The sequence below is a fragment of the Marmota monax genome, unplaced genomic scaffold (genome assembly GCF_021218885.2).
Source record: "Marmota monax isolate L192 unplaced genomic scaffold, Marmota_monax_Labrador192_F-V1.1 WCK01_AAM20220418_F8-fsc00041, whole genome shotgun sequence".
NCBI classification, from domain to species: Eukaryota; Metazoa; Chordata; class Mammalia; order Rodentia; family Sciuridae; genus Marmota; species Marmota monax.
Genome location: NW_026695238.1, coordinates 1,517,570 through 1,544,667, shown reverse-complemented (window position 1 = coordinate 1,544,667; position 27,098 = coordinate 1,517,570). Strand labels below are relative to the sequence as shown.

The 27,098-nt window shown below is 50.9% G+C and overlaps 1 protein-coding gene across 2 annotated transcripts; it reads right to left on the bottom strand.

Moving 5' to 3' along the window:
- Positions 1-1,406: 1,406 nt before the first annotated feature.
- On the bottom strand, positions 1,407-26,314 carry Igfbp2 (insulin like growth factor binding protein 2). 2 transcript variants are annotated; one of them, XM_046439584.2, is made up of 4 exons: positions 25,807-26,314; positions 4,551-4,780; positions 3,773-3,913; positions 1,407-1,902 (listed from the first exon to the last, which is right to left on the bottom strand). In XM_046439584.2, the coding sequence occupies exons 1-4, from the start codon at positions 26,225-26,227 to the stop codon at positions 1,738-1,740; spliced, it is 957 nt and encodes a 318-aa protein (XP_046295540.1). In that variant the 5' UTR covers positions 26,228-26,314; the 3' UTR covers positions 1,407-1,737. The 2 variants fall into 2 exon arrangements, with proteins under 2 accessions (XP_046295540.1, XP_046295541.1); XM_046439585.1 differs by lacking the exon at positions 25,807-26,314 and adding an exon at positions 25,305-25,374.
- Positions 26,315-27,098: the final 784 nt, after the last annotated feature.

The window sequence follows — 27,098 nt, the reverse complement described above, 5'->3', positions numbered from 1 at the left end:
CCATCAGAACACCTGAAACCTTATAAAAGAAAAACACCCTGCCTGGATGCCCCACACACCCATCAGTCCAGAATCTCTGAAGATGAGATCCTGACATTGGCATTTAAGTGTCCCTGTCCATTCAAACATGCGCCAAGGCAGAGAATGACTGTGCTTCTCAGCATAGTGCCCAAAAACCATTCCAGTCTCTCCAGGCGTCATGTCCTGCTTCTGCCCACAGGGGGGCAGCATAACCCAGGCTGAGCAGCAGCCTGCTGTGGATTTGGGAGGCCTCCGGGGGCCGGGGCAGCAGTTGGGGAACTTCTGAGGACCTTTCCCTCATCTGTAAAGTGAAACTACTATCAATGCCTTCTTCATGAGTTCGCGAGGATGAACGGGATTCACGTACTTTCAGGGCAGCTGGACTCATGCTGGCCCTGGCCTGTTCTGTTCTCTAGGATTTCTCGCACTCCAAGTAAGCTCATGTCACACCTGGCAAGGACCCCTGTGTCCTCAGCCTCTCCAGGCTTTCTAGACAGAAGGGGGGGGAGATGCACAGGGCAAAGCCACTGGAGGGGCCTCCCAGTGGCCAGAGGGTCTGACAAGGGCAGGGAGTACCCAGAAAAGTCATGCCAGCACCAGGAGCTGAGAAGGGGGACAGTGGGCCTTATGATGCCGCCATTCCTCACCACGTGACCCACTGCAACGCAGGGGGAGGGAACCCCTAGGCTCCACTAGGTCTTAGGGGGACCAGAACAAAGTGATAGAGCTTGGACACAGAGCTTAAGAAATAACCCCTGCTCCTGTACTGTCACCCCGTTTCCACAGCCCCTCAGCCTGACTTACACACATACAGTCCTTTGAACCCAGTGGACATTTGCCAGTCAGGGGGACAGTTATTGGGGCCCCTCAGAGAGCTGCTCCTGAATTGTCAGGAGTCAGACCTTTGCAGATAGGCTGGTCAACAACAGCCCAACTCTTTCCTTGAGGCAGAGTTGAAATGCCTCCCCTTGGGGGCAAGAGGGCATTCTCCTTCATTTTAGGGCCAGAGGGCCCCAATGTCAGTGTTTCCAGTTCCCTGTCTTCCACTAGAATGTCATCTCACTGTGGCAGAGAGGAACACACAGACTTATGCTCTCTTCCTCTCCTCTCCCACCACTTGCCCTGCCCCTATAAAGGGCCAGCCAGGGTCCCCATGGGGGCAGGAAGTCTCCCCTAAGAGTACAGATAGGAGACAGCAGATTCCTGGGGCTGCACTGAGGTGTTCGATCTGGACACAGGAGGCTGCCCTTCCCGCTGCCTGCTACTTCCCACTGGGGGTTTGGAGGTGTGGGGCTAGAGCAGTACCTTTCCCATTCTCCTGAAGCTCAACAAGCCTCAGGAACTCTTTCCCAGGGAGGACCCAAAGATTCAGGCAAGACACACTCTTTAATTTTCCTTCCTTTAATCTTAAGCAAAAGAGACACAGGGGTTCAAAAATAAAAATTTCTTTCTCCCCACCCCTGCCCAAACCTTCACCCAACTCCCCCAGCACAGACTCCCCTCCTCCCCAGGGAGAAGCAGGAAGGGGAGGGAGCAAGCATCTCTAGTTGGGGAGGGGCAAGGCAGAGGGGGACGTGCCAAGCTCGGTGCTGGTCTCTTTCCAAATATAAATACATGTCAAAATGCTGGAAAATCCTCCACACCCACCACCCAAGCACTCTTCATTTCCGCTGTGTTTGGAGAGGTGGCAGGGGCCAGGCACCGGCTGACTGTGGCTTACTGTGCCCTCTGGGCATGCACCCCACCAGCCTCCTGTTGCTCATTGTAGAAGAGATGGCACTCGGGGTCCCCCCGGACGATAGGAGCTCCCTGGATCAGCTTCCCAGTGTTGGGGTTCACACACCAGCACTCCCCACGCTGCCCGTTCAGAGACATCTTGCACTGGAAGAGACAAGAGGAGAACTTAGACGATGCCCCAGCAACCATCCACTTTCTTTCCTGCACTCAGCTGAGGGTTTACTCAACACCCACCCTGAGCTGAGCTAGTGCTGCAGGGTGGCACATCCCAACCTCCCAGGTGCACTGGGAATCTTGACAAAATACAGATTCCCATTCAGTAGGTTTGAGGCAGATCTGCAACTCTGCCTGCTAATAAGCTCCACAGTGACGCGGAGGCTGCTGACCAGGGATCACTGCTGTCAGTAGGGCTGTCTTTCGAGATTCCCACGGGCAAAGGCCCAGCTCCCACCCTCAAGGAGGTCCCCCCAGTGGAGGACCCAGTGTAGTGTGAGGTGAAAAAACTCACATCAGAATAAAAGTAAGTGTGTGCCATATGTTATATAAGAGATATAGCACCATTCCCATAATCCTCACAACCACCTTGACAACTAGGTTACCATTATGATCCCCACTGGGTAGGGGATGGACTGAAGCACATTGGTCAAAAACCTTGCCCAAGGTCACACAGCTAGTAAGGAACCAAGCTGAGATTCAAACTCAGCATGCACATTCCAGGGTCCCCACTCCCTAAACCATATGTTAACTATTACACTTATGGATCATTTTAGTTACCTATAGGTACAGTACACAGCCTGTTTTTCATAAGAGATCATTACTTCTCCTGCGCTCCAAATGAAGTAGGTGCCTTACATCTGATGGACAGATCTACAAATAGCTTTTAACACCTGAGTAATGTTTTAAGAGGCAAGATGTGGTGAAGGACGTGGGGCAGTGAGACTCCCAAGGGATCAACAGAGCTCTGAACCCCATCTCCTGGCTCCATGCATCCACCCTTTAATTCAATGCCAACTGCTCATTAGGATCACTAAGGGTGCTTTTAAAACTCTGTCCCAGAAAGCACCCCAGACCCCAGAACCTAAATCTCTGGGGTAAGCCCAGGCATCCATATTTTATAAAGCTCCCAGAAAATCCCAGTGTGCAGCCAGGGCTGAGAACCTCTGCCTGAAAACAGAACGAGCTGCAGACGGCACTGTCTCTGTCTCATTCCTACAGGAATCCTATGCATACTCCTCCCTATAAAAGGGATGTGGAGGTGGAAGCCAGGGGTGGGCTACGGAAACTGACAACTGATCAATGTTTCATCACTACAGTGATAAGCCACTCATGGATCTATGTGGAAAATATTTAGAATCTTAAGAGGGAAATACTGCAAATGCACATCGATCGTTCGAATACAGAAAGGAGAGCAGAACAGAAAGCAGAAGCCGGGAGGGCAAAGGGCTCCTGGTAAACTTCCTCCACTTTCTCCCATGTACTTAGAACCATGTTCTGGTCGTTTTTTCAGAAAAATTTTCAATGGTATTTCTCTATCCCCGATTCTCGTCCCCTGAGATCCTGAAAACTACAGCAGCTACCTGGACACTGGACTAAATTGGCAACTCTGAGAATGTGGTTCATGGACAACCATCAGCATCACCTGGAGCTTGTAGAAATGCAAACTCTCGGTCCCCATCCAACACACCCAATCAGCCTCTGGGTGTGGACCCAGAAATGGGCTTCAGGTGACTGTATTCCTCTGTAAAATCCAAGGTGGTTGCTTTATGCCCACTTCTCCTGGAGGCTCTCCTCCCCACCTGGACACTAGCACCATGGGCAGGTGGCTGGCAGAGTGGAGTCAGCCCCACCCTCCCTGGCCTGGCAGCTGGCACTGCCATCCCATCCCCATGGTTACAGAAGCCTGCGTCAGCTCTCAGGCTTCAGAGGATTAAGGGTAGGTGGGGCAGGAACCAGGCCCACCAGGGCCCCCGGCTGAGAAGCAGCCTCTCTGGCCCGGGTTAGCACCCATACGCACCTGTTTGAGGTTGTACAGGCCATGTTTGTCACAGTTAGGGATGTGCAAAGAGTAGAGGTGCTCCAGAGGACCCCGATCATCAGGAAGGCGCATGGTGGCGATCCGCTCCAGGACCTGGTCCAGTTCTTGCTGGCAGGGGGTCTGCAAGCAGCGGGCACAGAGTGAGAAGAACAGGCACACAAATGCTGGCCCTGGATATAGTCTTGAAAGCAACATGCCCCCGGGGAAGAGACTCCCAAGGCTACGCAGCTAGTAAGTACGGCCAATGACAACCAGTCCGGTGACTTCACTGTGCCCAACCCGTCCCTAAAGAAACTCATGTGCATGTGATTTTCACTCTTTCACTCCTTTTCTCCATCTGTGATTAACAGATCAAAATGGGCTACCTCCAGAGTGTCTAGACCAAACCCATGGCTCAAGCACCTGTCTCTGCCACAAACCCAATCAGGGCCCAGACCCGAGATACTAAGACTCAGATGGAAAGGGGAAAGGGACCCGCTGCAGCAAGGGTGAGCAAGCTTCATCATCCCTGGGGCTGTCTTCTTCACCGATTCCCAGAGTCAAGTAGAAATGCAGAGGTTTTAGAAGGAATAAACTTCAAGAAACCATATTGAGTCCATCTTATAGCCCAAAGGTCACTGAATATGTTAGTGGCAGTAATGGGAATAAAAATGCTCTGAGACAGCAGCTCAGCGCGTGGTCCTGAGAGGGTGCCCGCCCCAGCTAGAAGACTCCCTTCCCATGCCCTCCCCCATCAACCAGACTCGGCCCCACTGACCCGGGCAGGTGGGGGCCGAAGCTTCTTGGGCTCCTCCAGGCCAAGGTGGTGTTTTCCTCCTTTGCCCATCTGCCGGTGCTGCTCGGTGACCTTCTCCCGGAACACAGCCAGCTCCTTCATGCCTGACTTGAGGGGCTTCCGGCCAGCACTGCCGCCACCTCCCAACATGTTCGTGGTCCCATCCACATGGTTCTCGACCAGGCCTCCCTCAGAGTGCTCATCTCCACTGTCTGCAGAGAGAGGGAGGGAAGAGCTCTAGGTACACACTCCCAGGGAGCTGGGCCTTCCTGGACCCCTAACAACAGGCAGAACAGAGATCAGCAACGCCCAACAAGCGCCAACCTCGTGCCAGGGCCCATGCATGGTAATTTATGTGGACCATCCATTTGTTTCACAGTAACTCTTAGTGGTACCAGGGCACCCTGCCCAACTTCTAGATGGAGAAGTTGTAGTTCACACGAGCCAATTGCTTGACTAAGATCATAAACCTGCTAAGTCATGGATCTAGGACTTGAACCCAGGCTATGTGACTCCAAAAAAATAACAGGGAACCCCCTACTCTGTTCTGCCTCCATCCTATGAGGCCAGGATAGAGCAGAGGATCGTGGAAAGGGTGAACATACCCAAGGCTCTCAGCATAGAATAGAATTAGGTCCTTTCTGGAGTTCATCAATACCTCTCAGGTTGACCCACCACTAACACCAAGTTTAAGTACTTCATCACTTATGGTCTGAAAGGTGCAGATTAAAGACTCATGCCACAAAGATCACTGGGCACTTCCAGCATGGCAGTGTCAGGTAGAGCCACACTGTCAACCAGAACCAGTCCCTGGCATGCCATTCCACCTCCCTGCTGAGAAGTTCCCATAGTGCTTTGCTCCTAGGCTGCTAGAGCACCACCCTACTGACTCTGTTGTTTCCAAGTCTGTGCTCTGTACCCCAACACCATCACACTGGAAACCCTAAGAACAGGAACTGGCTTCCTGGACTTTCTGGTATCAGCTTGTCACAGGGCATAAGGCCTCATCAAGATGCTGTCCAAGGAACATCAAGTCTCTTCAGACTTTCTTAAAACTACTGTGTGCACAGCCCAGGTAAGGGGACCTTGAGTGTAGCGCCCAGCTATCACAGTTTCACCCTGGCTGAGGAGGGCGAGAGGAACAGAATTGCCTAGAGTTGTAACCAAGGAGACAAGTCCCAGCATGCTCTACAAGGGCAGGGAGTGACAACCCAGCCCCAGGGCCCCTTGTGAACACAGGCAGAGCAAACAGAGACCTGGACCACGCTGCCCAGAGCCAGAGTCTGCAGGTCCCAGCAAGAGCTGGGTGGGTGCAGAGGGGGTGCTTTTCAACAAATCTTCCATCTTCTCTTCCCCTTTAATGTGCCTTATAAAACTTACAATCCTGGTCACAAAGCAGAATGGCTCTTAAAATATTTCTACACAGGACTTTGAGATGAGGCACGAAATGCATGGTGGTCCCTTTAGAATTCAGGTAGTTTGGTGGACCCCAGGGTCCCTCACCTGGGCAGTGCTACATGGTGGAAAGAGCCACCAAAGAGGAGCTGCAGTGCCCTCTGAGCTGCTGTGAATTGTGTTCAGCTAAGGGAGGGTCACCTCTTCCATACCAGCTACAGCCTGAGGACAAGGGATACAAAGGGAGGGTGTCCTACATAGTCTCCAAGATCAGAAGCATTAAAGGTATCCGCCCCAGCCCTTCCCCTCCCACTGGGCAGATACTAGTGGGTTCTCACTGACTACCCAGCATCCACCAGCAGCAGTGCTGGCTGAGGGGGGGTGTACTCAGGTTAAGTCCCAGTTCTGCCACTTGCTCTATCAGCTGTGTTTCCCCTGAACGCAACTTCTCTGTGCCTCTGCTTTCTTAACTGAAAACGGCTGGATAATAATAGTTCGTTCTTTAGAACTACTGCAAGTATGCTGTAGGTAAAGCAGGTAAAACTGCTTGGGACAGAAACACTACGCATGGTGCTTATGGTTATCACTTTTGACCGGATGAAGACTGCCTCAGTTATCTGTTGCCTCGGAACCAGGAAGCAAAGGAAAACAAGATTTTGAGCATCAAAACAGCTGTCACTATGTCCATGCATTTTCAAATCTCCTGAGACCCGAGGAGAACCATCACATGAAGATGCTTCCCAACACCGTTGCTCCAAGAAGCCTACCTTCTGGATGTCTGCTGTCCAAGCCCACCGCAGACTAAAATCAATGAAACTGAAAGGAGAGAGAAGGAATATGTGTGGACGGTGACAAGCAGTATCCAAAAACAGGAGGGGAAAAGGACACTAAGAAACCAACAGGCCATGCACAGTGGCACATGACTAATCCAGCGACTCAGGAGGCCGAGGCAGGAGGATCCCAAGTTTGAGACCAGCCTCAGCAACTTCGTAAGGCCCTGTCTCAAAATAAAAAATAAAAAGGGCTGGGGATGTAGCTCAGTGGTAGAGAGCCCCTGGGTTCAAACATAATAAGAACTTCAGGGGCTTTTTTTTTTTTTTTTTTTTTTGCACAGCAAACATGTTTTCTAGCCCTAAACAAGAATTTTATTGATGATGATGACCCTGGAGTATCACCAAAGGGGAGAGGGTCCAGTGCTCAGCATTAAAAGAGATTTCTATCCAAAATTGTTAAGCTTTAGAGAAGAAGAATTCGAAATTTCTTAACTTTCCAAACCTTCTGAAACCTGGAAATCTCCTCCACTTAGAATGGCTGTTTCTCCAGGGGTGCTGAATAGCCTAAATCGCACCATAAATCACACAAGATTCAAGCCTGTTCCAGCTGCCCCAGCACCAGCAGGGGAAGGCTGAGGACCTAGTGTTTGCAGTCAGGCTGGTGAGAGACCTATTCCACCATAGTTCAATCAGCCCCAGCAGCCAGACCCAAGATCTCCTCCTCTTCCATCCTGACTCCCCCTTGCTGGGCTTTGAGGTGGGCAGCAGCAGAAATCCAAGGGCCCCAGAAACAGGTTGGGTTTTCCTGCTTGGCTGCCTGCCAGGTTCCCCAGAATAGAGACACCAAGTCACCCTGTCATGCTGCGCGGATTTCCTCTGTTCCAGCAGGTCTGCAGAGGGTCACCTTCTGGGACTGGGCCATGCAGCAGGGATCAACCATTAAGATCACCCCTGACTTCTTCAGATGGACACAGACATGGTGGACAGAAGGCTGGGGTGAGCCAAGCCCGGACGATAGGAATGCTCTTCCACACGGAAATCTCCATCTCCTTAAAACCAACCTCTAAAGCACCAGGCAGATGCTGCCACAGAGGGGGACTCGTCCCCATCCTCACTGCCCGAGTCCTGCTCTCACCGCCAGACCAGCTTCTCTGCCTGGACTTGGGCAGGAGGATCGCAAGCTCCCTACCTCTCCCCGCGGCAGACAATGGGAACCCAGGAGGAAGAGAACATGGCAGCTTCCCACCACCTGGAATCAAATGGGAACCTCCATCCACCCTCACCCAAGCCTTTGCTCCCAAGATCTCCCTCAGGACTCTCTCCTCAGAGTCCTGTCCAGCTGGCTTCCTCCCTTCTGGAGACTTCCATACCACTTTCAGACTGGACTCCATGAAATTAAAGAAGACCAGGGCTCTGGGAATCTGCTGGACAACATAGTTCCATCACTTCTGGAAACTTCTAGCCTGGGCTCCAGGCCTATGACTCGGAAATTCACCTGGCTCCACCCTCTGGGGAAGAGGCCCACCTTGAGGACTGGCCAACAGCAGCCAGTCTCCATGATGGCTACAGTTCATATTTTCTGGTGGAAGAAAGAAAAAGCAGCTCACCCACCTGCAGCTTCTGAGGAGGCTCCCCTCACCAGAACCACTGCTTGCAACATCCTATGGAACTGAGGTCTCAACAGCAGGACTGACAGTTCACCAGATAATTCTCTGTCACAGGATCTGTCTGGCCTGTGCGTTGCAGAATGTTGAGCAGCATCCCTGGTCTCTACCTCCCAGACGCCACTAGCACCCTCCCAAGTTGGGACAACCAAAAATGTCTTCAAACTTTGCCAAATGGCACCTGAGAAGCAAACACTGATTCCAGGTTGAGAATCACTGAAGTCAACCTGACTCTAAAGGAAGCTCCCAGGCCCCACATATGGCTCATTTAGCTCCGCTACGTTCTCCTGCAATGGCTGAGACCCAGCCACCACCCTCTATCCCCAGCCGCTCTGGTCCACAGCAGGGAGCAAGGCCTTCTCTGAGTATCCCAGAGCACTCTGCCTGCTGCTCCCCCTTCCCATGCCCTCCTGGGAGCTGGTGCCACAGACAGTGGCCAAAGAAGCAGCCCTAAACTGAGTCCTAAAGGTCAATCCAACACTGTATGCCAGAAGGCTCTCTGCCACCTCTGGGAACATTTGAAGAGAGACGGGAACACACAGACACCAATGTGAGCTCAGGCCTGAAAGCAGCCAGACTTGTCCATTAAGCAAAGCAAGCACAGCACTTAGGTGCCTAGAAAATCCGAAGGAAAAAAAAGAAATTTTTTTTAGTCAAAAAGTCTTAATATATACCATATTGTTATGCTTGTTCTTAGAAAAACGGCCATAATGTGATCTTAAAATGCTTTTTTGGAAAAAGGGGCATACAAAGACAAAAATGTCCAGGGCCCATGAACGTCAATCCTGTGACCCTGGCTCAGGATCCCAGAAGTCAGGGCTCCACTGGGAAGTTTTTTCCTGGGAGGACAGAGTTGACATCCTGTCCTAACATGTCCCCCATCTCTCTGAGGTGAAGGTCAGTTTGTCCACCCTCACAGAGGCCATCTGGATTCAAGGGTATGTTCGTTCCATTTCTTTATTGATCTCACCCCTGCCAACAAACATGCCATTAAGATGAGGAAATCCATGGTCCTGGCTTGCTGACGCAGGCTCTTTTCAAAGGCGGTACAGCATCCACTTGTTTCTCTGGAACAGGCTTCGGGTCCGGAGGTCAGTGACCAGCTGGGAACATGTCTTGAAGTGAAATGAAATGTCTACTGGTAGAGAGCAGAACAGACTAGAGGCTGAGAAAAACTCTGATACCTTACTACTGTTCCCAGCCAAGAGGTCCGAGCCAAAGGTCTGAACTACAGCTCTTCCATGCAGCTTTGCAGTTCTAGGCAAGTTACTGAAGCCCTCTGTGTCTCCCCTGCTCACCTGCTCCTCAAGGACAAATGGCATCCAGCTCAAATGGACCGAGAAGACCCAGGGGACACTGCACGCCCCGTGCCCATGGCTGCTGAGACAGGAAGGAGCACAGGGGTTGGCCGCTAACTGTTTCCATTTCCTCCCCACCAGCCCTCCACCTGAGTCAGACAAGGGCATCGTCACATCTACCAAGTTCCTCCCATATATTCTCTTCTAGGCTTCAGGAGCCATCTGCAGGAAAACATTCCAGATGTGGAGTTGCAGCTAGAGATGGAATTTTCCCTCGGAACAAAATTACCAAGTTGCATTTTTTGCTAAGACAGTTAGGTCCAGAATAATATTTATTAAACAACCACTTATGTATGCAGCTCTGCAGGCTATGGCACGGCACACAGGCCACCCTAAGAATGGTTCTTGGCAACCCAAATGACATCCGTGGAAAAGGCTTCAGGCTGAAAGATAACTAATAGGGACTTCCAAGGCTCCTGAAGAGACTCTGAGTTTCTCCCTAAGGATTGGTAAGCGTTCGCTATTCTCCCCTACACAGCAACTGAGGAAATGGTCAATGCTGAAGCAGGGAATTGCAGGATGATATAAAGAAAGTAAGGCTTTTCCACAGGGGGAGGGGGTAGACAAAACTAGTGCCACCGAGCAGAGGGCTTGAAGAGTCCTGCCTTGGGTGTAGCACCACTTCTTTCTACCTTAGACATAGCTGGAATGAGAGGAGATGGATCATTGTCTCATTTCAAAGATGTAAACCTGAGGCCCAGAAAGACTCCCATCTGGATTTCCAGGGACAAACACACCCTCTCTGCCATCTCAGAGGTCCTTCACAATTGGCCTGTGGCCCCCCAAACTGTCCTTTGACCCACTACAAGGAGGCCCACTGAAAGCTCATACCCCGGCAGAAAGAGCTTTGTGTCTACCTCTGTGCATAAATACAGTGGTGCTCAAACTTAATTTGGCATATCCCTTTTCCCACAATGCAATCTAGTTTGATTGCAGCATCAATGACCTTATTTAATGAATCAAAACCCTTGGTTTAGGCAGGAGGTTCTCAAGTTCCAGGCCAGCCTCAGCAACTTAGTAAGGCCCTAAGTAACTTAGCAAGACCCTATCTCAAAATAAAAAGGGTTGGAGATGTAGCACAGTGGTTAAGCACCCCTGGATTAAATCTCCATTACCAAAAATAAAAATAACAACAAAAACCCTTGTGTCTTACAGAGCTTTATCTTCTCCTACTGCTATGGTGTGACCTCAACACTCCACTTGGAAGTTTTTTCCTGATCTGGGGGAGAACTTGAAGCACTCTTAGGAAAAAAACCTCCCAGTCCTTCTTGCTTAGAGTACGTGGCATTGGTCCCTATCCAGGCCTGGTGAGAACATGAGACACTTCCCCTTACACCTCACAGGTCTTCCAAATAGATCTACATATTTCCCTTTCTTTTATTTATTCTGAAGAAATCTTACCCATCTTCCAGCCTTCTCCTACAGCACGGCTGTCTTGAAACCTAAGAAACCTGTCTTGAAACCATGAAATGCTCTCATCCAACCCTGGACCTGTCCTGCCCCCAGTGATCTCACCTCCTGCTGCAGGTAAAGGCACTGGAAGCCCTTGGAGGATTGCTTCTGAGTGTCGGGCCAGAGGAATGAATGCTGGCTGCTTTCCTGGCTCCACCCTGGTAGAGAACTCAATGGCTCCTTCTTCATTAACTTCTCCCCAAATGCACTTAACCTTGACATACATTGGGCAAAAGAATATATTCTAACCATAATTCTCCTCTTTCTCCCCAGGCAACTTCTCCATTGGTATCTACGGCAAGCAAGGCTGGGGGTGTAGCTCAGTGATAGAGATCCTGCCCACCATGCACAAGGCCCTGGGCTGATTCCCAGAACTGCAAAAGATATAATGTGTGTCAGTATCCATGGTGGTGGACCATTCATCAACAAACTCAAATGGGCCAAGAGCATCAGGAACCAAGACCCAAATTCTGCACACCGTTTACTCATTAAAGGGCCACACCCTTTAATCTGTCTGAGCTCTAATTTCTCAAGTCAGAAAAATGGGAATAATTCTGCTCAAATGATGGTTACTACTTAAGCAGGATACAATTTTAGGGCTGGGGATGTAGCTCAGTTGGTAGGGTGCTTGCCTCGTATGCACAAGGCCCTGGGTTCAATCCCCAGCACCACACACACACACACACAAAAAAAAAAAAAAAAAAAAGCAGGATACAATTTTATTCTTTTTAGGGGAGGTACAAGGGATTGAACTCAGGGGTACTCAATAACTGAGCCACATCCCCAGCCTTATTTTGTATTTTATTTAGAGACAGGGTCTCATTGAGTTGCTTAGTGCCTCACCATTGTGGGCAAAATCAAGTTTTAGAAGAAGTGGATGAATGATCTACTTCTTGAATGGACAAATGAAAGATATTATCTGCTACGACAAGATGGGCTGATGTTACCTCACTGCTCCCCCCAAATGCAAGGAAAAACTGAGTTAAGAGTTCTTCAACACTGCCTGGTTATTTCTTTTTTCTTGTGGGGGGAGCAGTGCTGGGGATTGAACCCAAGACCTTTCTTGTGCTAGGCAAGTTCTCTGCTGCTGAAGCTGTTAAACCCCCAAACCTGGATATTTCTTCTAAAGCTTCACTTTGTTAGCTGTTTGAATTCTGCTTTTTAGTGCTTCAGGGAGAGTTTCATTTCTGCTGTGTTATTTTTTTTTCTTTTTTTTTTTTTTGGTGTGTGTGCTATGTTATTTTGTCACTTGTTTTCCCAAGATCCAAGGAAGAAAAAATATTCTACTTTTTATTTTTATTTCTTTTTCTTTTTCTTTTTCTTTTTTTTTTTTTTTGCAGTGCTAGGAATGGAACATGCTAGGTAGGCACTGTACCAATGGCATATACCCTCAGCCCTGTCTTTTTTTTTTTTTTAAATGGTTCTGGGAATGAAACCCAGGGTTTTCAGATGCTCAGCACACGCTCTACCACTGAGCCACATCTCTAGCTCTGTTGTGTTAAACTCTATGTTGCTAACTACCAAAGCTCTCTACCATTTGATGGAAATTCTTGGGCAAAATTGGATTTGCCTAAATTAACTTTTATATTTACAGAATTTAGGGGAGGGGAAGGAAGAAACTACAAAGGAGGCAAGGGGCAGTGGCTCATAAGAACCATGCCTGCAAGGGGACACTGGCCAACATACACAGGAAATGAAGAGAACGTGAAGCCAGTCCCTTTGGACTGTCGATTATAGTCACCAGTTCCATCTATGTGGCCACTGTGTCCACAGCACAGCCCACCAACAGGCTGGGATTCGTCATTCAGGCCATGCTGCAGGTGGAGAAGCCAGAGGTTAGAAAGAGGGTCCTGTTTGTTATTTTTTGAGCTAAAGTTTAACCTGAGGACCTTAGTCTCTGGGTGAGTGACACTGTTTATGCGTCTTCCCCCACCTTTTTTTTTTTAAAAAAAAAAGGTCAGAGGCAACAGGCAGCAGTGGCCTGTCACGCTAGAGTTCTGCACCATGCATGGGATGTCTGTTGTAGAGCACAGTCGTGTCAGTTGGGTGCAGACTGGCCCCCCAGGATACATTTCAGCTTAGTTTGACCTTCCCCCAGCTGCTAGATCCACCTACCCACTGCCGACACCCAGCTTCACTTCACTCCAAACTCCTTTCCCATCCTTTCCTATCCCCTGGGCCCTGAGCCCTGCAAGGGAGCCAGGCAAGCAAAGCCTGATGTCTCTCAGATGCCACCATGTTCTGGGAAACTCCTCCGAGGCCAGCGGGCCAGTCACCGCATAATAGGTGGCACCTCATGGCACCTCCTCCCTAAATCTCCCTCGTGAGAGGAAATGGCTCTGTGAATGTGAAGGATCCACAAGTCCCCTCAACTTCTCACCAGGGTACCCAGCTCCCAAGGACGACCCACCACCCAAGTGAGTGAAGAACTCAGAAAACTGCTGAACAGAGAGCCCAACAGACACAAGCACCACCCAGAGGACAGAATGGAGCACCCACTCCCTGGCCAAGCAATCCCCTCCTCGCCTGAACTCTTGGTGAATTTCCCAGGAACACTGATTCAGGTTCAAAGCCTGGACCAACCGGTTCTAGCCTGGCCTGAAAGTTAGATAATCAAGCTTCTGACTTTGACTTCACCATTCCTGAGCGATGCTGGACAGTGTTGAACTTGGGTAGGCTTCAGCGTGTTCTCTTTAAGTTCAGGGAGTTAGACTAGGTCTAACTGCTGTCCACCAGAAATCATCTGAAGAACTTGCCAAAAATCTCCCTGGAGCCAACCCTAGAGATTCAGAGACAGCAAGCCTGGGCAAGGGCCAAGGGACCCATATTATGAACTTTGGCCTTTCCAGGGCTCCCATTCCTTCATGATTCCCTCTAATCTAGATTTCCTGAAGAACTTGGTGAAGGGAGAAAGAGGCCTCACGTACACACTTCACAAAGACCTGACCTCAGAAGTTCTTTCTACCCATTTGCTCGTGGTTTGTAAACAGACACATCCACTTGGACACACAGAGAGGCCTCTCTTGGCCAGGCATCAGGGAGATTTCTAGAGCATGCCCTTACACTGCGGGCTCATCTCAGGCTCCCCCTGAGTGAGCAGAGACGGCGGGGCCTCTCCAGAGCCTCCCCGCCTGTGCACACTCTAAAGGATTGCTTTACAAACACCAGGGTCATTCCTGGAATCTCAAAGACCCGGGGAGGGTCAGGGCTAAGGCAGACAGTTTGAGAAAACAAAAGCATGTTCAAAATTCAGCCAAGGTCCTCTGAGGTTGTGCAAGCTGCGCTGTCCTTGAAGAGCCAGAGAAACTGATATCAAGATGGCAAACAGCACTATCAGCTTTCACTCCTTCCCATGAGTCCTGAACATTTCTCCTCGGACTCAAGCCATCGGGGAGCCTGGCAAGGTGACCTTGTTGGTGAAGGCCCAAAAGAGTAGAGAGCACGTTGGTGCAAACTTGTACCAGAGATGATGGGAACAGGAAGCACTCACCTGACTGACCGTGTGCACAAAAACGTTCATTACAAGCATTGGTTGTAGCTGCAAAAATCGATCAGCAACCTGACTCAAAAGTCTTTCAATAGGTGAATGAATAAATGCAATTAGTAGAGGAATGCAAACGCTTCTTTACAGGCGTTTTCAACTTATTTTCAGAGAACAACTTGAATGTTGGCCATCCATCATACATGTATATGCATATATGTACATTTATGCAAATATGTGATATTGAGCATCCATCATATAGTGCATGCAAATCTATTTAGCCCAGAAAAATAAATGCTAAGTACTCATGCCAGTAGACAAAATATTAACTGCTTGTAGTTCTAGGCGGTAGACTGCTATTATGCCGTTGTTCTTGGTACTTTCCTACATTTTTTTCTTAAATATTTATTTTTTGTGGTTGTGTTTGGACACAATAACTTCATTTTATTTATTTATTTTTATGTGGTGCTGAGGATCGAACCCAGGGCCTTGCACGTGCGAGGCGAATGCTCTACTGCTGAGCCATAACCCCAGCCGCACTTTTTAATTTTTTAATACATTTTAAATGTTTCTTTAAAATTTTTTTTTCCTCTGGGCTGGGGATGTAGCTGAATAGCTCTGGCGTAGCACACACGGGAGCCTGGGTTTGATTCCCAGGACTGCTTCTCACGCCCTCCACCCCTCACCCTCCTTGTCAAGCAGGAGTTATCCTTAAAAGTGGAGTGCCCCTGGAAGACGGTCTAACAATAGTGATATGGCAGACTTCAACACCACTTTCCTAGCTAATGCAATGCCACCAAGGTCACTTGCCCACAAAACAGAGCTTGTTGTGGGTTCCTAGCTATATCTCTATGCCATGAGAACTGGGAAATAAGTCAGGGCAAAGACCCATAAATAGCAAAAGAGGGTCACTGAATTAAGAGGAGCAAGATGAAGAATTCAAGATGGATCGCGCCAGAAAATGGAAAGACAGGGGATGGGCTCATACTGGTGCAGCCCCAAGGGACTGGGGAGGGCGAACACTTGCAGGGTGACAAAGTGGTAGAGATGTCCAACGGCCGGCCAGTAACACCCAATAGAAAGGGGATGATTGTTCTGTCTGCTTGAAGACCAGAGAGAAAACAGCTTCAACTAAAACAAGAGAGACCAGGTTAGAAACCCTCCAAGAGTTATATACAAATTACAAATTGCAGATAAGAGAAAATCACAGACTTATTCTGCTATAGTTTCAGGGGAAGCTTTTGAGGAGAAAGAGGAATGGACAATGTGGCCTCCAAGTGTCCAAGGTCCACTTGTCGGAGTCAATGAAAGGCGTCACTGGCCAGAATACCTTAGTAATTCAACTCTACTTCTTCCCAGCATTTTACCTGGATCCCCTCAGTGAAAAGCAACGACTGTGTGACGGAAGCTTCTGGAAGACCCAAGCTTGGTCTTGGCTTCCATAGAGCTTTAAAAAAATTATACTTAATCAAAGGAGGACAGGAAGGGAGACAACCCATGTGCTCCATCTGCTCTTCTGGGAGGAAGTTGCTGTGCTTTTTTCTTCCAATATCTATCAATTTCGATTCCCTTTCTTTTGTGACTTTACTCACCCCAAAGAGATCTCATAATTTAACATCAAGATCTTTTGGGAGCCCTGGCCAAAAGGCTAAGAGTCACCTATTTATTTGCATCTGAGGAATAGACATTTCTTTGGACATGGTTTATCCTCAGATTATATTTGATGTTTTACAATGCTTTTCTTATCCCCTTCCAGCAAGACAACTGCTTTTATACAGTTGGTCCGCTAGCTTGCATGTGGGATGTACTCAACCCAAGTTCAAACATGAGAAAAGCGGGCTGGGCCGGGAGCATCTCACCTCTAAGTGTATCTTGTTACACTATTTCTCTTTCTCCTTTTTCTGGTCTCTCCCTCACCACCCAGACCCCATAGCAGCAAGAATGGTTAGGGGTAAAGAAAGGCAGTGAGGAAACAGAAGTCTGAAATGGGACAGGAGGGACATGTGCCTCTCCCAAGACCCATTTCAAACCACTGTCCCTTACACTTTCTTTTGGCGGTACTGGGGATGGAACCCAGGGCCTCCCACATGCTAGGTGAGCACCTCACCACCAGCTACACCTGCAGCTCTCCTATGCTCAGTTCTGAAGCTGTGACCCTACTGCCCAGCCCCCAGACAGCGACGCAGACTGAGCCTCCCACCCTCCCCTCCACCCCCCTCTTCCGTGGGCCTCTTCCCCTAACACTGCTCCTACGTACGCCAACATGACAAACCGGACCCTGGATGCAAAAAGAAATTTAAAATCTGCAAAGATGTCCAGGACTGCCGGCCACACTCTCAAACCAGCACAAGAAGTGTCCTGAATATAAATAAGTGTCTTTAAATAGGTCACCATGCTTTTCTCTTTCTTTGACTAAAAGTTCACTGATTGTGTCTGATCTGACGCAGCATCACATCTGTCGCCCTTCTTGCCTCTGCAGTCTTGGTTTAAAAGCAGTAAACCAAACCAGAGGTGACCAGCAGAGCCTCCACAGAGAACCTCATCGCTGGGGTGAAAATGGACCATGGTTTGGCCATTGAGCTTGAGAGAACCATAAAAAAAGACAACTTCGTGGCCATGACCACCCCATGGAAACCCCTCAGCCTTGGGCTCTGCACTCCGGATTCACTGAGAGCTTTCCTAAGCAGACAGCAGCTGTCCAGGTAGCCACACCACCCACCACCAGGATTCCCAAGACGACCCATCAGAAAACATCTGAACAGGCCTTGGCCCTTCTCCTGCTCTCTTCGCTGAGCTCAGGGCAGAAGAAAGGCAGGGATCGGAACTTGTATAATGTCATCTGATTATGTGAGTTTCTCTGCTCCGTGGTCTGTATACACAACTTCGTTTTATCGTCAAGCCATCACATGAGGTTGATGATTCCTTACCCCCTCTCATGCTTGATAAAAGACACGTAGAGTCGGAGGCCGACTGCACACAGTCATGTAGTCAGCGACAGAGCCAAAACCAAACCCGGATTGTTTAGCTTCACAGCTCTCCACCAACTAGAATGGTATCCCGTCACTGACATCATCAGAGACAGACGCTAACCAAGCCCAGTAACCCCAGCACTCCATTCCTGTTGCTCCCCCTCTCAACAGGGCCCCCCCATCTTCCCAGGGAAGGAGGCCATCAGTCCTCTGGCAGCTGGTCCCATCGAAATTCAAAAGCCTTTATGACCCAGTAAGCCCAGCCCATTCTACCCCCTGTATCCTGCCCAGCACACCCTCCCTGCCACCCAGGGTTTTCGGAGAGTCACAGGGGCTGGGCCCAGGGTACAGGAGAACTGCCATTCTCATTATTTTCTTGGCCTTCAGCATTTTAGAAACTAAGTGTACCATCCAGAGACCACCTGGCCTCTCCATCCAGAAGTAAAGACAACAATCTACAAGAATCTCCCTGCAGAGTCGCATAAAGAAGCATTTTGAGAAGTTATGTCTTAAAGACTACCTCCCAGGAAAAGCGCTTTTCCAAGAAGCAATATGGGATTCCCTGCTTTTGTGCAAGTAGGATCTTAGAAACAGAGGCCTGGGGTGAGAATGCTGAGACTGTGCTTGCCCTGGCCCTGGCCCCTGAAGGCAGCCAGCCTTGATTTCTTCATCTGACAAGTGGAGGGAATCCTGAGGCTACCACAGAGCTGAGGGGGAAAAACACAAACAAACAGTGGACTCCTTCGTAGAAGCACTTGTCCAGAACAAAGCAACTCCAATTCTTGTTCTATCTGCCCCATGAGGTGGCATCCTTTGCTGACTGCCAACAACCCCATACCCCCACACCCTAACCTGGGTCCCCCCAGCTGGAAGAGCCCCATCTTGGGCAAACACAGTGAACAGCCTCCTCTGGCCTCCCCACCCCCAACAGACCAAGGCCTTGAGTGGGGGCAGTCTCCCTCCCGTCCTCGACTTCCTGGCTCCACTCAGTTCCTTGAATGAACACAGGCTGACACACACCTACACCCGCCACTAATTAGAAACCTCCCCAGGCCTCGCTCCAGGCCAGCTTCATGGGGCCCTGTGGGCCAATTCCTCCGCCTGGCAGCTGGAGACTGGCCAGCCCCGGCCCCCTTCTCCGGTCTTCACTCCTGCCCTGCTTCCCAACAGCCAGGCGGAGATGTGGGGCTGGCAGCCAGAAGGGCTCCAAAGGGCTTCCAAGTGCCAAGCCCCCCACCCTACCCCCACCACCCCCAAAAAAGGTGGGGGTAGGAGGGAAAAAATTCCTGACCACAGTGGACTGTATTTCTTTCCGGGGGAGCCAGCTTTCTGAACAGTCTCCCTGAATCTTGACTGACACCCAGGGCTGAGCCAGCCCAGATCTTCCCTGGCTTTGTTAAAAAACAGGAGTAGCTAAAGCAGGGAAAGAAAAGGGGGCCAGGAGCCAAGGAGGAGGAGGGCCAGGGGGGTGGGTCTGTTCTCCACTAGAAAAATGTCCACTCATCCTACTCACTGTGGGGGTGGGGCTACTCCAGACCTGAGAACCAACACACTTCTACCACTCCACCTAGAAATCAGCTACTCCTTTCTTCTCCCCACCATGAAGGCCCCAGAGTCTAAGGGGACTACCCATCCCAAATTCCCAACAGCAAATCCGATGCTGTCTCCACTGTCCTGGATTTCATCCTAAGTCTATGCTGACTCCTGCATCTACCTTCTCTAATGGCACCACCTCCTTTAGAGGCCCGAACCCTCACAGGCCTCCCTCCACACACCAGGCTTTCTGGAATCTAACATGAGAAAGGCCTCAGCCTTCAGCAAACATTCCCCAACCCAGGGTTCCTGTAGAGAATCCCTGAGCCTCTGCAAAATGAGATGCTGCTCCCCCTCTCAGCAGCGAGGTCAACTCTGGAGTCGATGTAGTGAGAAGCGTCATATTGGAAAGAACATCCCTCTCCTTTGCCAGGATCACGTTCAACTTTCTGGCATCCTAGGCTCGGAGAGGCCAGTTTGAAAGGCCCGTTTTCCTGGAGCAGGAAGCAGGCTCCACAAGATCTTCACTGGCTTTGAGCATGCCCTTGAACATAATGGATGCCCAAAGTGTGTTAGGGCCACTTGGGGTGAACCTGACCCTATTATTCTAAAGCCAGAGTCCTAGTAGATTTCTTTGAGAGGGCCACCTACAGGGAAAGGGCCTTCCCAACCTACGCCGCTACTGACCCAGAGGTGCCTCAGATATCCTGCCCTCCGGGTGCTGGCAGATGGAAGGCCAGGTCGCTGGGAGTGACTGGCCAGGAGAAAGCAGGATTCCATCTTCTGTGACTTGCTTATAAGCAGCACAGCTGCCACGAGAACCCAGGTGCCCAAGCTCTGGGCCACTCCCACCTCTATCTGGGCCTAAAGTGAAGTGCAGACTATATCCCAAGAATGGTCAGTCCCAGATATTAGGACACAGGCCCCAGAGTATTCACTGCCTAACTCACCAATAAAAAATGCAAGCCTGCTGCCCTGAAACCCTTTATTTATTGTCAACTGGGTTTATATTGCATTTAAAGTACAGTGTCATGACCCTTTCCATAGAGGGCCTCGCTGCTACAGCCTGTGGAAGTAAGTCAGAGAGGTGTAGACAGTCCCTCTTTATAGGGGAACAGATGGAAATCAAGGGACTCCTTACCAAAATCAAGTGCTCGGGCTTTGTGGGTGCAAGTGCCACCCAATGGAGTTGGGAGGATTGATTTCTGACTTACAGACAAGGAAATAGGGGCTCGGAGAGAATAAACCACTTCCCTCAGATGACTATTAAGTTCTAGACACCTGGCTTGTCCAGTCTGATCTCCATTTTCAGGGCCCATTAACCACAGTGGCAGAGAGATGTCACTGGCCAAGATCCAGGCTGCTATCGTGTGGAAGAACCCAGTATGTGCCAGGCACTTTCCACTGTCACAATGGGCCCGACATCCCCCCCACTTCACCAATTCTGGCACTGTGAAACCAGGTCAATCTAACAGTACAAACCAGGCTGCCTCCTCTTCTGCCACCTACCAGCTCTTCTTTCTCTCTAGATACCTCCACGACCAGCAGAACACTGGCCACTTACATGTTGGAAGTCCCCCAGGTTTAGGACTTGGGCTTCTCAAAAAAGTCAAGAAAACCCAAATCATCAAACTCCAGCAGTGACATACTGTGGCTTGTCTATATCACCTGCACATGGCAGGTGTCCACGATCAAATTCTGGCCCAGAGGCTCAAACGCTTTTTGCTGCCAAGAGCCCAACCCCTTACTGGGCCACGGAGGCAGAGGGGTTGGAGGAATGTAGCCAGGTTGGTCTCTCGGCTCCTGTCCCTCAATTGAACCTGTCCCCACAACTGTGAGACGGAACAAAGGGAGACGGGAGACAAAGCAGGCTTGGAGTAAGTTCAAGACAGGATAAGGACAGATGTGCAGACAACCGTCTCCTGATGGCTGGCTGCCACCTCAGGAAAATGCTGGCCAGAGATAACAGGAGAAGCAGAGGGCCTGGAACATCTGCCAACCAGATCCCCGGCTCCCCTGGTGAAGCCAAGCGCAGTCCCAACTGCGCCTGGGCTTCAGCAGAAGCAGCGCTAGTACTGACCCCCTTACAAGGACAGCGCCATGTCCCCTGCCCAGCCAGTCAACAAGCCTCATTCAAGCATTTGAGTTTTTTCAACACTTCCATCTCCAGTCACCTTCATAGTCTCCTTCTAACTGAATCTGAGGAAGCATGGGGCCAATATATTTTCGTGCCACTTTGAAGCCTATCCACCTACTTAGCATGTAGCACATATGAAGGAAGATGTAGCCTGGTGATTTCTGCTCCTCCCTCCTTCCCTTCAGCAGCCCAGGCCCTTCCCGTCCAGGTAGGTACTTCTATTAGCTCCAAGAACTTTCAAAACTTCCTCTATCCATTCTGAAAACAATCTGTCCCATTTCCAAGGCAGAGAGTGGTTACACAGATCACCAGGCTGGAGCACAGGGATTCTCAAGGGAAACCTGCAAATGTCTGATGATGTGTGACTAAGTATGCTCTGGGGGCTCCCAGGTAATCCACGGCACTTTTATCAGACTAATTTCCGTTGACTCCCTAACCCAAAGAAAGGATGTGCCTGAAATTTTTATTTTGAAGCACAAGGCTAAGGTAGGCTCACAGCAACAATCTCTCTTCCCTTTGCCTGCCAGGAAACTCAGTAGCCCAATTTGGCAAAAAAAAAAAAAAAAAAAAGTGTAAACAGGCCCTCATGACCCCAGCCAGTGAGTTCTTCCCTCTACACTCCCACCTATTCTAACCTTGTCCTTTAGGCTTGTTTTTGTAAGGTACTTTAACACTGTTAAGCAGGATTTTTTCCCCCTTAAATATTTTCTCTACGGAATTGGGTCATTATTACTACACCAAGGAAATGATACAGTGTACAGTTTGAGAAGGTAAGTAGGAAACTTCAAGGAAAGAAGACTCCTACCGGGTGCATAATTCCAGGAAGACTGCAAATTCGAGGCCAGCCTCAGTCCTTTAGTGAGGCCCTTAGCGAGACCATGTCTCAAAATGAAAAATAAAAAGGGCTGGACATGTAGCTCCGTAATAGAGCACCCCTGGCTTCAATCTCCGACACCAAAAAAATCAATAACATAAAATAAAAAGAACTCTTGATGCTACGGATTCCTCAAATCCCAGCCAATCCTGGCCACTGAGAGGAACACCCCTGTAAGCCTCACAAACCCTTCAACCACCCTCAGTCAGGCACTGCCTCCTAGGCTTGGGGCCACAGAGCCACGCCCAACTTAGTCTCTTAACCAAGAAACTTGAGTCCAGAGACAGAACCCTGGAGCAGCAACCCTGGGCTCCCCCATCTCCTCCTTCCAAGGTCCACCTGTGGTGACACAGGGGATCAGCTCAGCAGAGATAGTTCAGGGAATTCTGACCAGAAGCGGGGAGGGGAGACAGGAGGAGGTAGTGGTGTTAACAATCAGTGACAGTGGGTCCCACTCATTCCCAAGTCTATTTTACGACTTTGAACTCGGTATGCAAATTTATGCAAGACGAGATGCAAAGCAGTGCTGGGAGCCAGAAGTCCCGTTGCTTTCTCCGCCCCCCCCCCATTTTTGAAGCTGCACTGAACCACTGTAAATCAGTGCCTGCCTCTCTCCCAGCTTCCTCTCCCCCAGCAACTGCAGATGCACAACCTCCCCACTTCCTTGCTACCTAGCTTGCTTGCCCTCGGTGGGCCTGCCTGCTTGTTGGCCCAGAACTTTGAAGGACTGCACATTTCCTTAGCACCTTCATATGTGCAGAAGGCCAGACGGCCACTTGGGCAGCCCCGCCCCTCAGCATAATCCCCTTCATTGTATCCGAAAGCGATGGAGGCCGGGGATGCAGAAGAACCAGCCAGGCCTAAATTCTGAAAAGGCCAGGCCTGGTCCAAGTCTGCCCCCTAACTCCCCACCCCACACACACTTTTTTCTAGGCATCTCTGCCCACTCCACCACCTTCCATACTCACATAGTTTTAAAGTCCCGACTTCAGGCTGATCTCGGTATCCCCTTTGCATTTTTCTCCCACCCTTACCCCCCAGACCCAGAGTCTGGCTTCTTGGTTTCGGTGAACCAACAAGTCCCAGCCCATCACCCTCCAGGGATGCAGGCTCACCAGCACCTACTTCTGCTGCCGATGTGCCCACCCCACCCCCCTACATCCCTGCCATCCCCAGGAAGCCAGCAATACAGCCCCTGAGTCCCGGGAACAAAGACAAAAGAGCTAACAGCAAGCCGGAACTACTGGGGTTTGCAGCCTCGAAATAAGAGGGTATGTTTAAAATTCTCAAAAGCAACCTGCTCCAAGAGGAATGCAGGCTGGGGGGTGGGGGGACTCCTTCTTCAGAGGGGGGAGGAGATGGAAGATGCAGAGCAGGAGGCAGCAGCACTAAGCCCCACCCTACCCATACAGGGACCTAATCCCTGCCCCAAACCAAGACCCTCTCTCGCAGGCACAAAAGCCTCCATCCTTGCCCCTCTTCCCTGCACCCTAGAGCCCAGGTTTCTCCCTACAGGGCCCCCTCCCCAGCCCTCCTCCTGGCTCAGCCACCCCAGCTGTCCGTCACCTACTCAGCTTCCATCCCCCGTCCATACCCTTATCCCTCTACCCCCACCTTCCCAGACTGGAGCACAAGAGAAAAATGTAGAAGGCATCAGGCACCAGGAGAAGGCTCAGGAGGCAGCTGGGACGAGCTGGCGGAAAGAGTCCCATAACCAGGCAGAAAATCCAGAGTGACATTCTTCCCATGAACTCACCCCATTGTCCCTGGGCTTTCCTGACAACCCCCACCCCCTTTCAGGATACAAGAAGTGGTGGGGGGAGACCTCTCTCCCGCATCTGTTGCAGGCTGAAGACCCCACCTGCTTCAGGGATCTAGGAAGCAGGAGAGCTGGGTTTCAAGCTCAGTGAGACAAACGAAGAGTGGAAAAAATATTAAAATGGTGAGGAAGAAAACACACCAACTTTATTAAAACAGTCAAAATCCAAAAGGTTCTGTGAGGCCTTTGGAAAAGTTCGCCCTGCTGAGGAAGATGTTTAGTTTGAGCTCAGCTCAGAAACTGCAGAAAACCTCCTGGGTGGACTCCAGGGTGCCAGAGGTTATGGGGAGGACTGGTCCCAGGACTGGGGGACGGTATCCCACAGGGAGAGGACTTTGCTCTCTTTTTCCTTTTATTATTACTAAGAGAAGCAGGAGGGAAGGGTTAATCTCAAGGCAGGCTAGGAGAAGAAAGGAACAGAGGGGTTCCACTTAGAGGGAGCCCTTACCTTGCTCAGTACTCAAGGTCAAAATGTGGGGAGAAATAGAATAAAGATTTCAACTCTGACCCCTAATTCCATTCTCAAAGGGAAAAAACAATGGCAGGTCAGAAGAAGGGAGGTGGTGTGCGAGGAGGGAGGGGGGCTTACAAAGACGCTCAGAAGCCAGAAGGAATGTTCCCACTTTTTCTCCCCCCACCCTCAATTTTTTTTTTTCAGTTTAAAAAACTTGGTCAGACTAGCTTGCTTTTTAAACAGCAGCGGACAGTGGACACATTTCACTACCATCTCCAAGAGGAAAGAAATAATTATAGCTTCCTCCAGACCACGGGGAAGGCTTTTGTAAATTCAAAATTAAAAAAAAAAAAAAAAAAAAAAAAAACTCCTGATAGCTTGGTTGTGTCCTTCAAGTAACTTTTTGCAAGGGATGAGGACCCTTTAACAAAGAGCCCAGGTTCCTCATCTTATAGGATAAGAAGAGTTCCCCGATTTGGGGTGGGGGTGGGGGGGATCACACAGCTCACGTAACAGTCATTCCCCCACCCAGGCTCCTCCTGCCTTCCCACCCGCTGCCCAGATGCTTAAACGCACAGCCTGGCTGCCCGGGTCCTGGGAATGCAGCCGGCGATCCGGCTTAAATTACACCGATTCAACTGCTGGGGTCTCCTGCACGCCTCCCAAAGACACCCCCCTCCCGTTTTCCTTTTCCATCCAACATAGCCCCCTTCATTCTCTCTGTAAGATAGCAACGTTCTCTTTAATTGCTCTAAGCAACTCACCCTACAAAGCACCAAATCCTTTCTTCCCACCTCACAACCCCAATAGAAGGAAGGGTCTCTCACTCAGTGCGCCGGTGCCTCCACCGCTCCTCACCGAGATCTCGGGTGTCACCGGCATCCAGTGGCTTGGGCCTCCCAACAGCGTTCCCACCAGGACCCTTTGACTTCACCGACTCAAGCTGTGCCCCAAATAAGATTCAAGTTCCCACTCCCACGGGTCTGACAGACACCCTCCTCCCCAGTAAATCTCCCCTCCAGAATAAAAGTGAGAGGACTGTCCACCCGGGAAAGGCTGGTAACTACAATGAGTCTCCTCTTCCAATTTATCCCCACTAAATTAGTAACCAGGGTTCTTCCACTTGCTCCAACTCCAGTCCCCCACTCCGAGCCTGACTTTCGGGATCCCGCCCTCAACGATCCCCCCAGATCTGGCCACGGATTCAGATCTTCCTCTACTAAAGTCTCTGAGGTCCTGCCGCACACTCCTTCTACACCTAACGGCCGCCAGCTGACCGCCCCACTGCCCTCCAAGTTTCTCCCAACTAGTTGTCCCAGTCCGCGTTACCTGCAACCTGCTCCGGACTAACGCCGTACTTGGCGTCCCGGCCCTTTCCGCAAGTGCCCACGCCCATGACCAGCGACTGAAGGGGCAGCTCGGAGCCGGGGTTGGGATAGCAGCGTAGCCCCTGGCCGCAGCGTGGGGTGTAGACGCCGCACGCCTCGCCCTCCAGCCGGGCGCACACCGAACAGCAGCCGCAGCCCGGCTCCCGGACCAGCTCAGTGCAGGTCCCGCGGGCGCCGCCGGCCGACCGGGACACCGCGTCCGGCGGGGGCCCGCAGGCAGCCAAGCGTTCTGGCGTGCAGGGCGGGCAGCGGAACAGCACCTCGGCGCGCACTCCGCGGCCACCGCTGCCCGCGCCCAGCAACAGCACCAGCAGCGACGGCAGGAGCAGCGGCAGCGCGGGGCCGCCCAGTCTCAGCAGCATGTTGGCGGTGGGGAGCGCGACAGCAGCGAGCGAGCGGGCAGGTGGCACGGCCCTGCGAGCGCGGGTGCCGCCTCCTCCGCTTCTTTCTCCTTCGCCGCCGCAGCCGGGTCCTAAAAAGCCTGCTTCTCCCCGCCCCCTGCCTTCTCCCCTCCCCCTTTCGGAGACCACCCCCTTCCCCCAGCACTCCTGCGCGCCGGCACGTGCGTGCGCACACGCCCCCCTCGTCCACCCCGCCTAGATTCCCTGCTTCCAGGGTCCCACTTCTCCCTGACCCGGTCCCTCCCGGATCTTCTAGACGAGGCTCGCTCGCTCCGGAGAATAAGAATTACTTGCGAGCCTGGGGAGGATAGGCGTGGGAGTGGGGAAGAGCCGGGGCTTTTGTCGCCCTTTGGTTCAGTTTGAAAGGACTTAAGTTTGGGCGCATCCCTTGTGGCCCGCGGTGAGCTAGCTGTTAGGGAAACACAAAGGCACAATCTTGACCTCAAGTAGATTTCAGGGCTCGCATCCACTCCCTCCATCCTCGAGGTATCATCCATACCTAACACGTTGTTCAGAACCATGACCTTGGGTGCGTCCTGAGGAATTCAGACCCGTCTATACCAGGCTAGCCCCAAACAGCCCCTTTTAGTGACCATTGCAGTTTCCCAACAAGAAACTCATGGCCACAACATATAAGAAAAGCGATTTTTAGACCTTGAGAAACCTGCTCCCTTCCTCTCAATCCCCTCCCCTTAATGATCCCTTAGAGACCCGGGCCACCTTTCACAGATCCGAGGCATTTGCTGCTAGAGATAACCCTGTTTGCCCTGCTGCCGGGTCTTGGAAAGGTCAGGTCAGACCCCTAAGTGTGAGAGAAAGCCCTGACACAGGA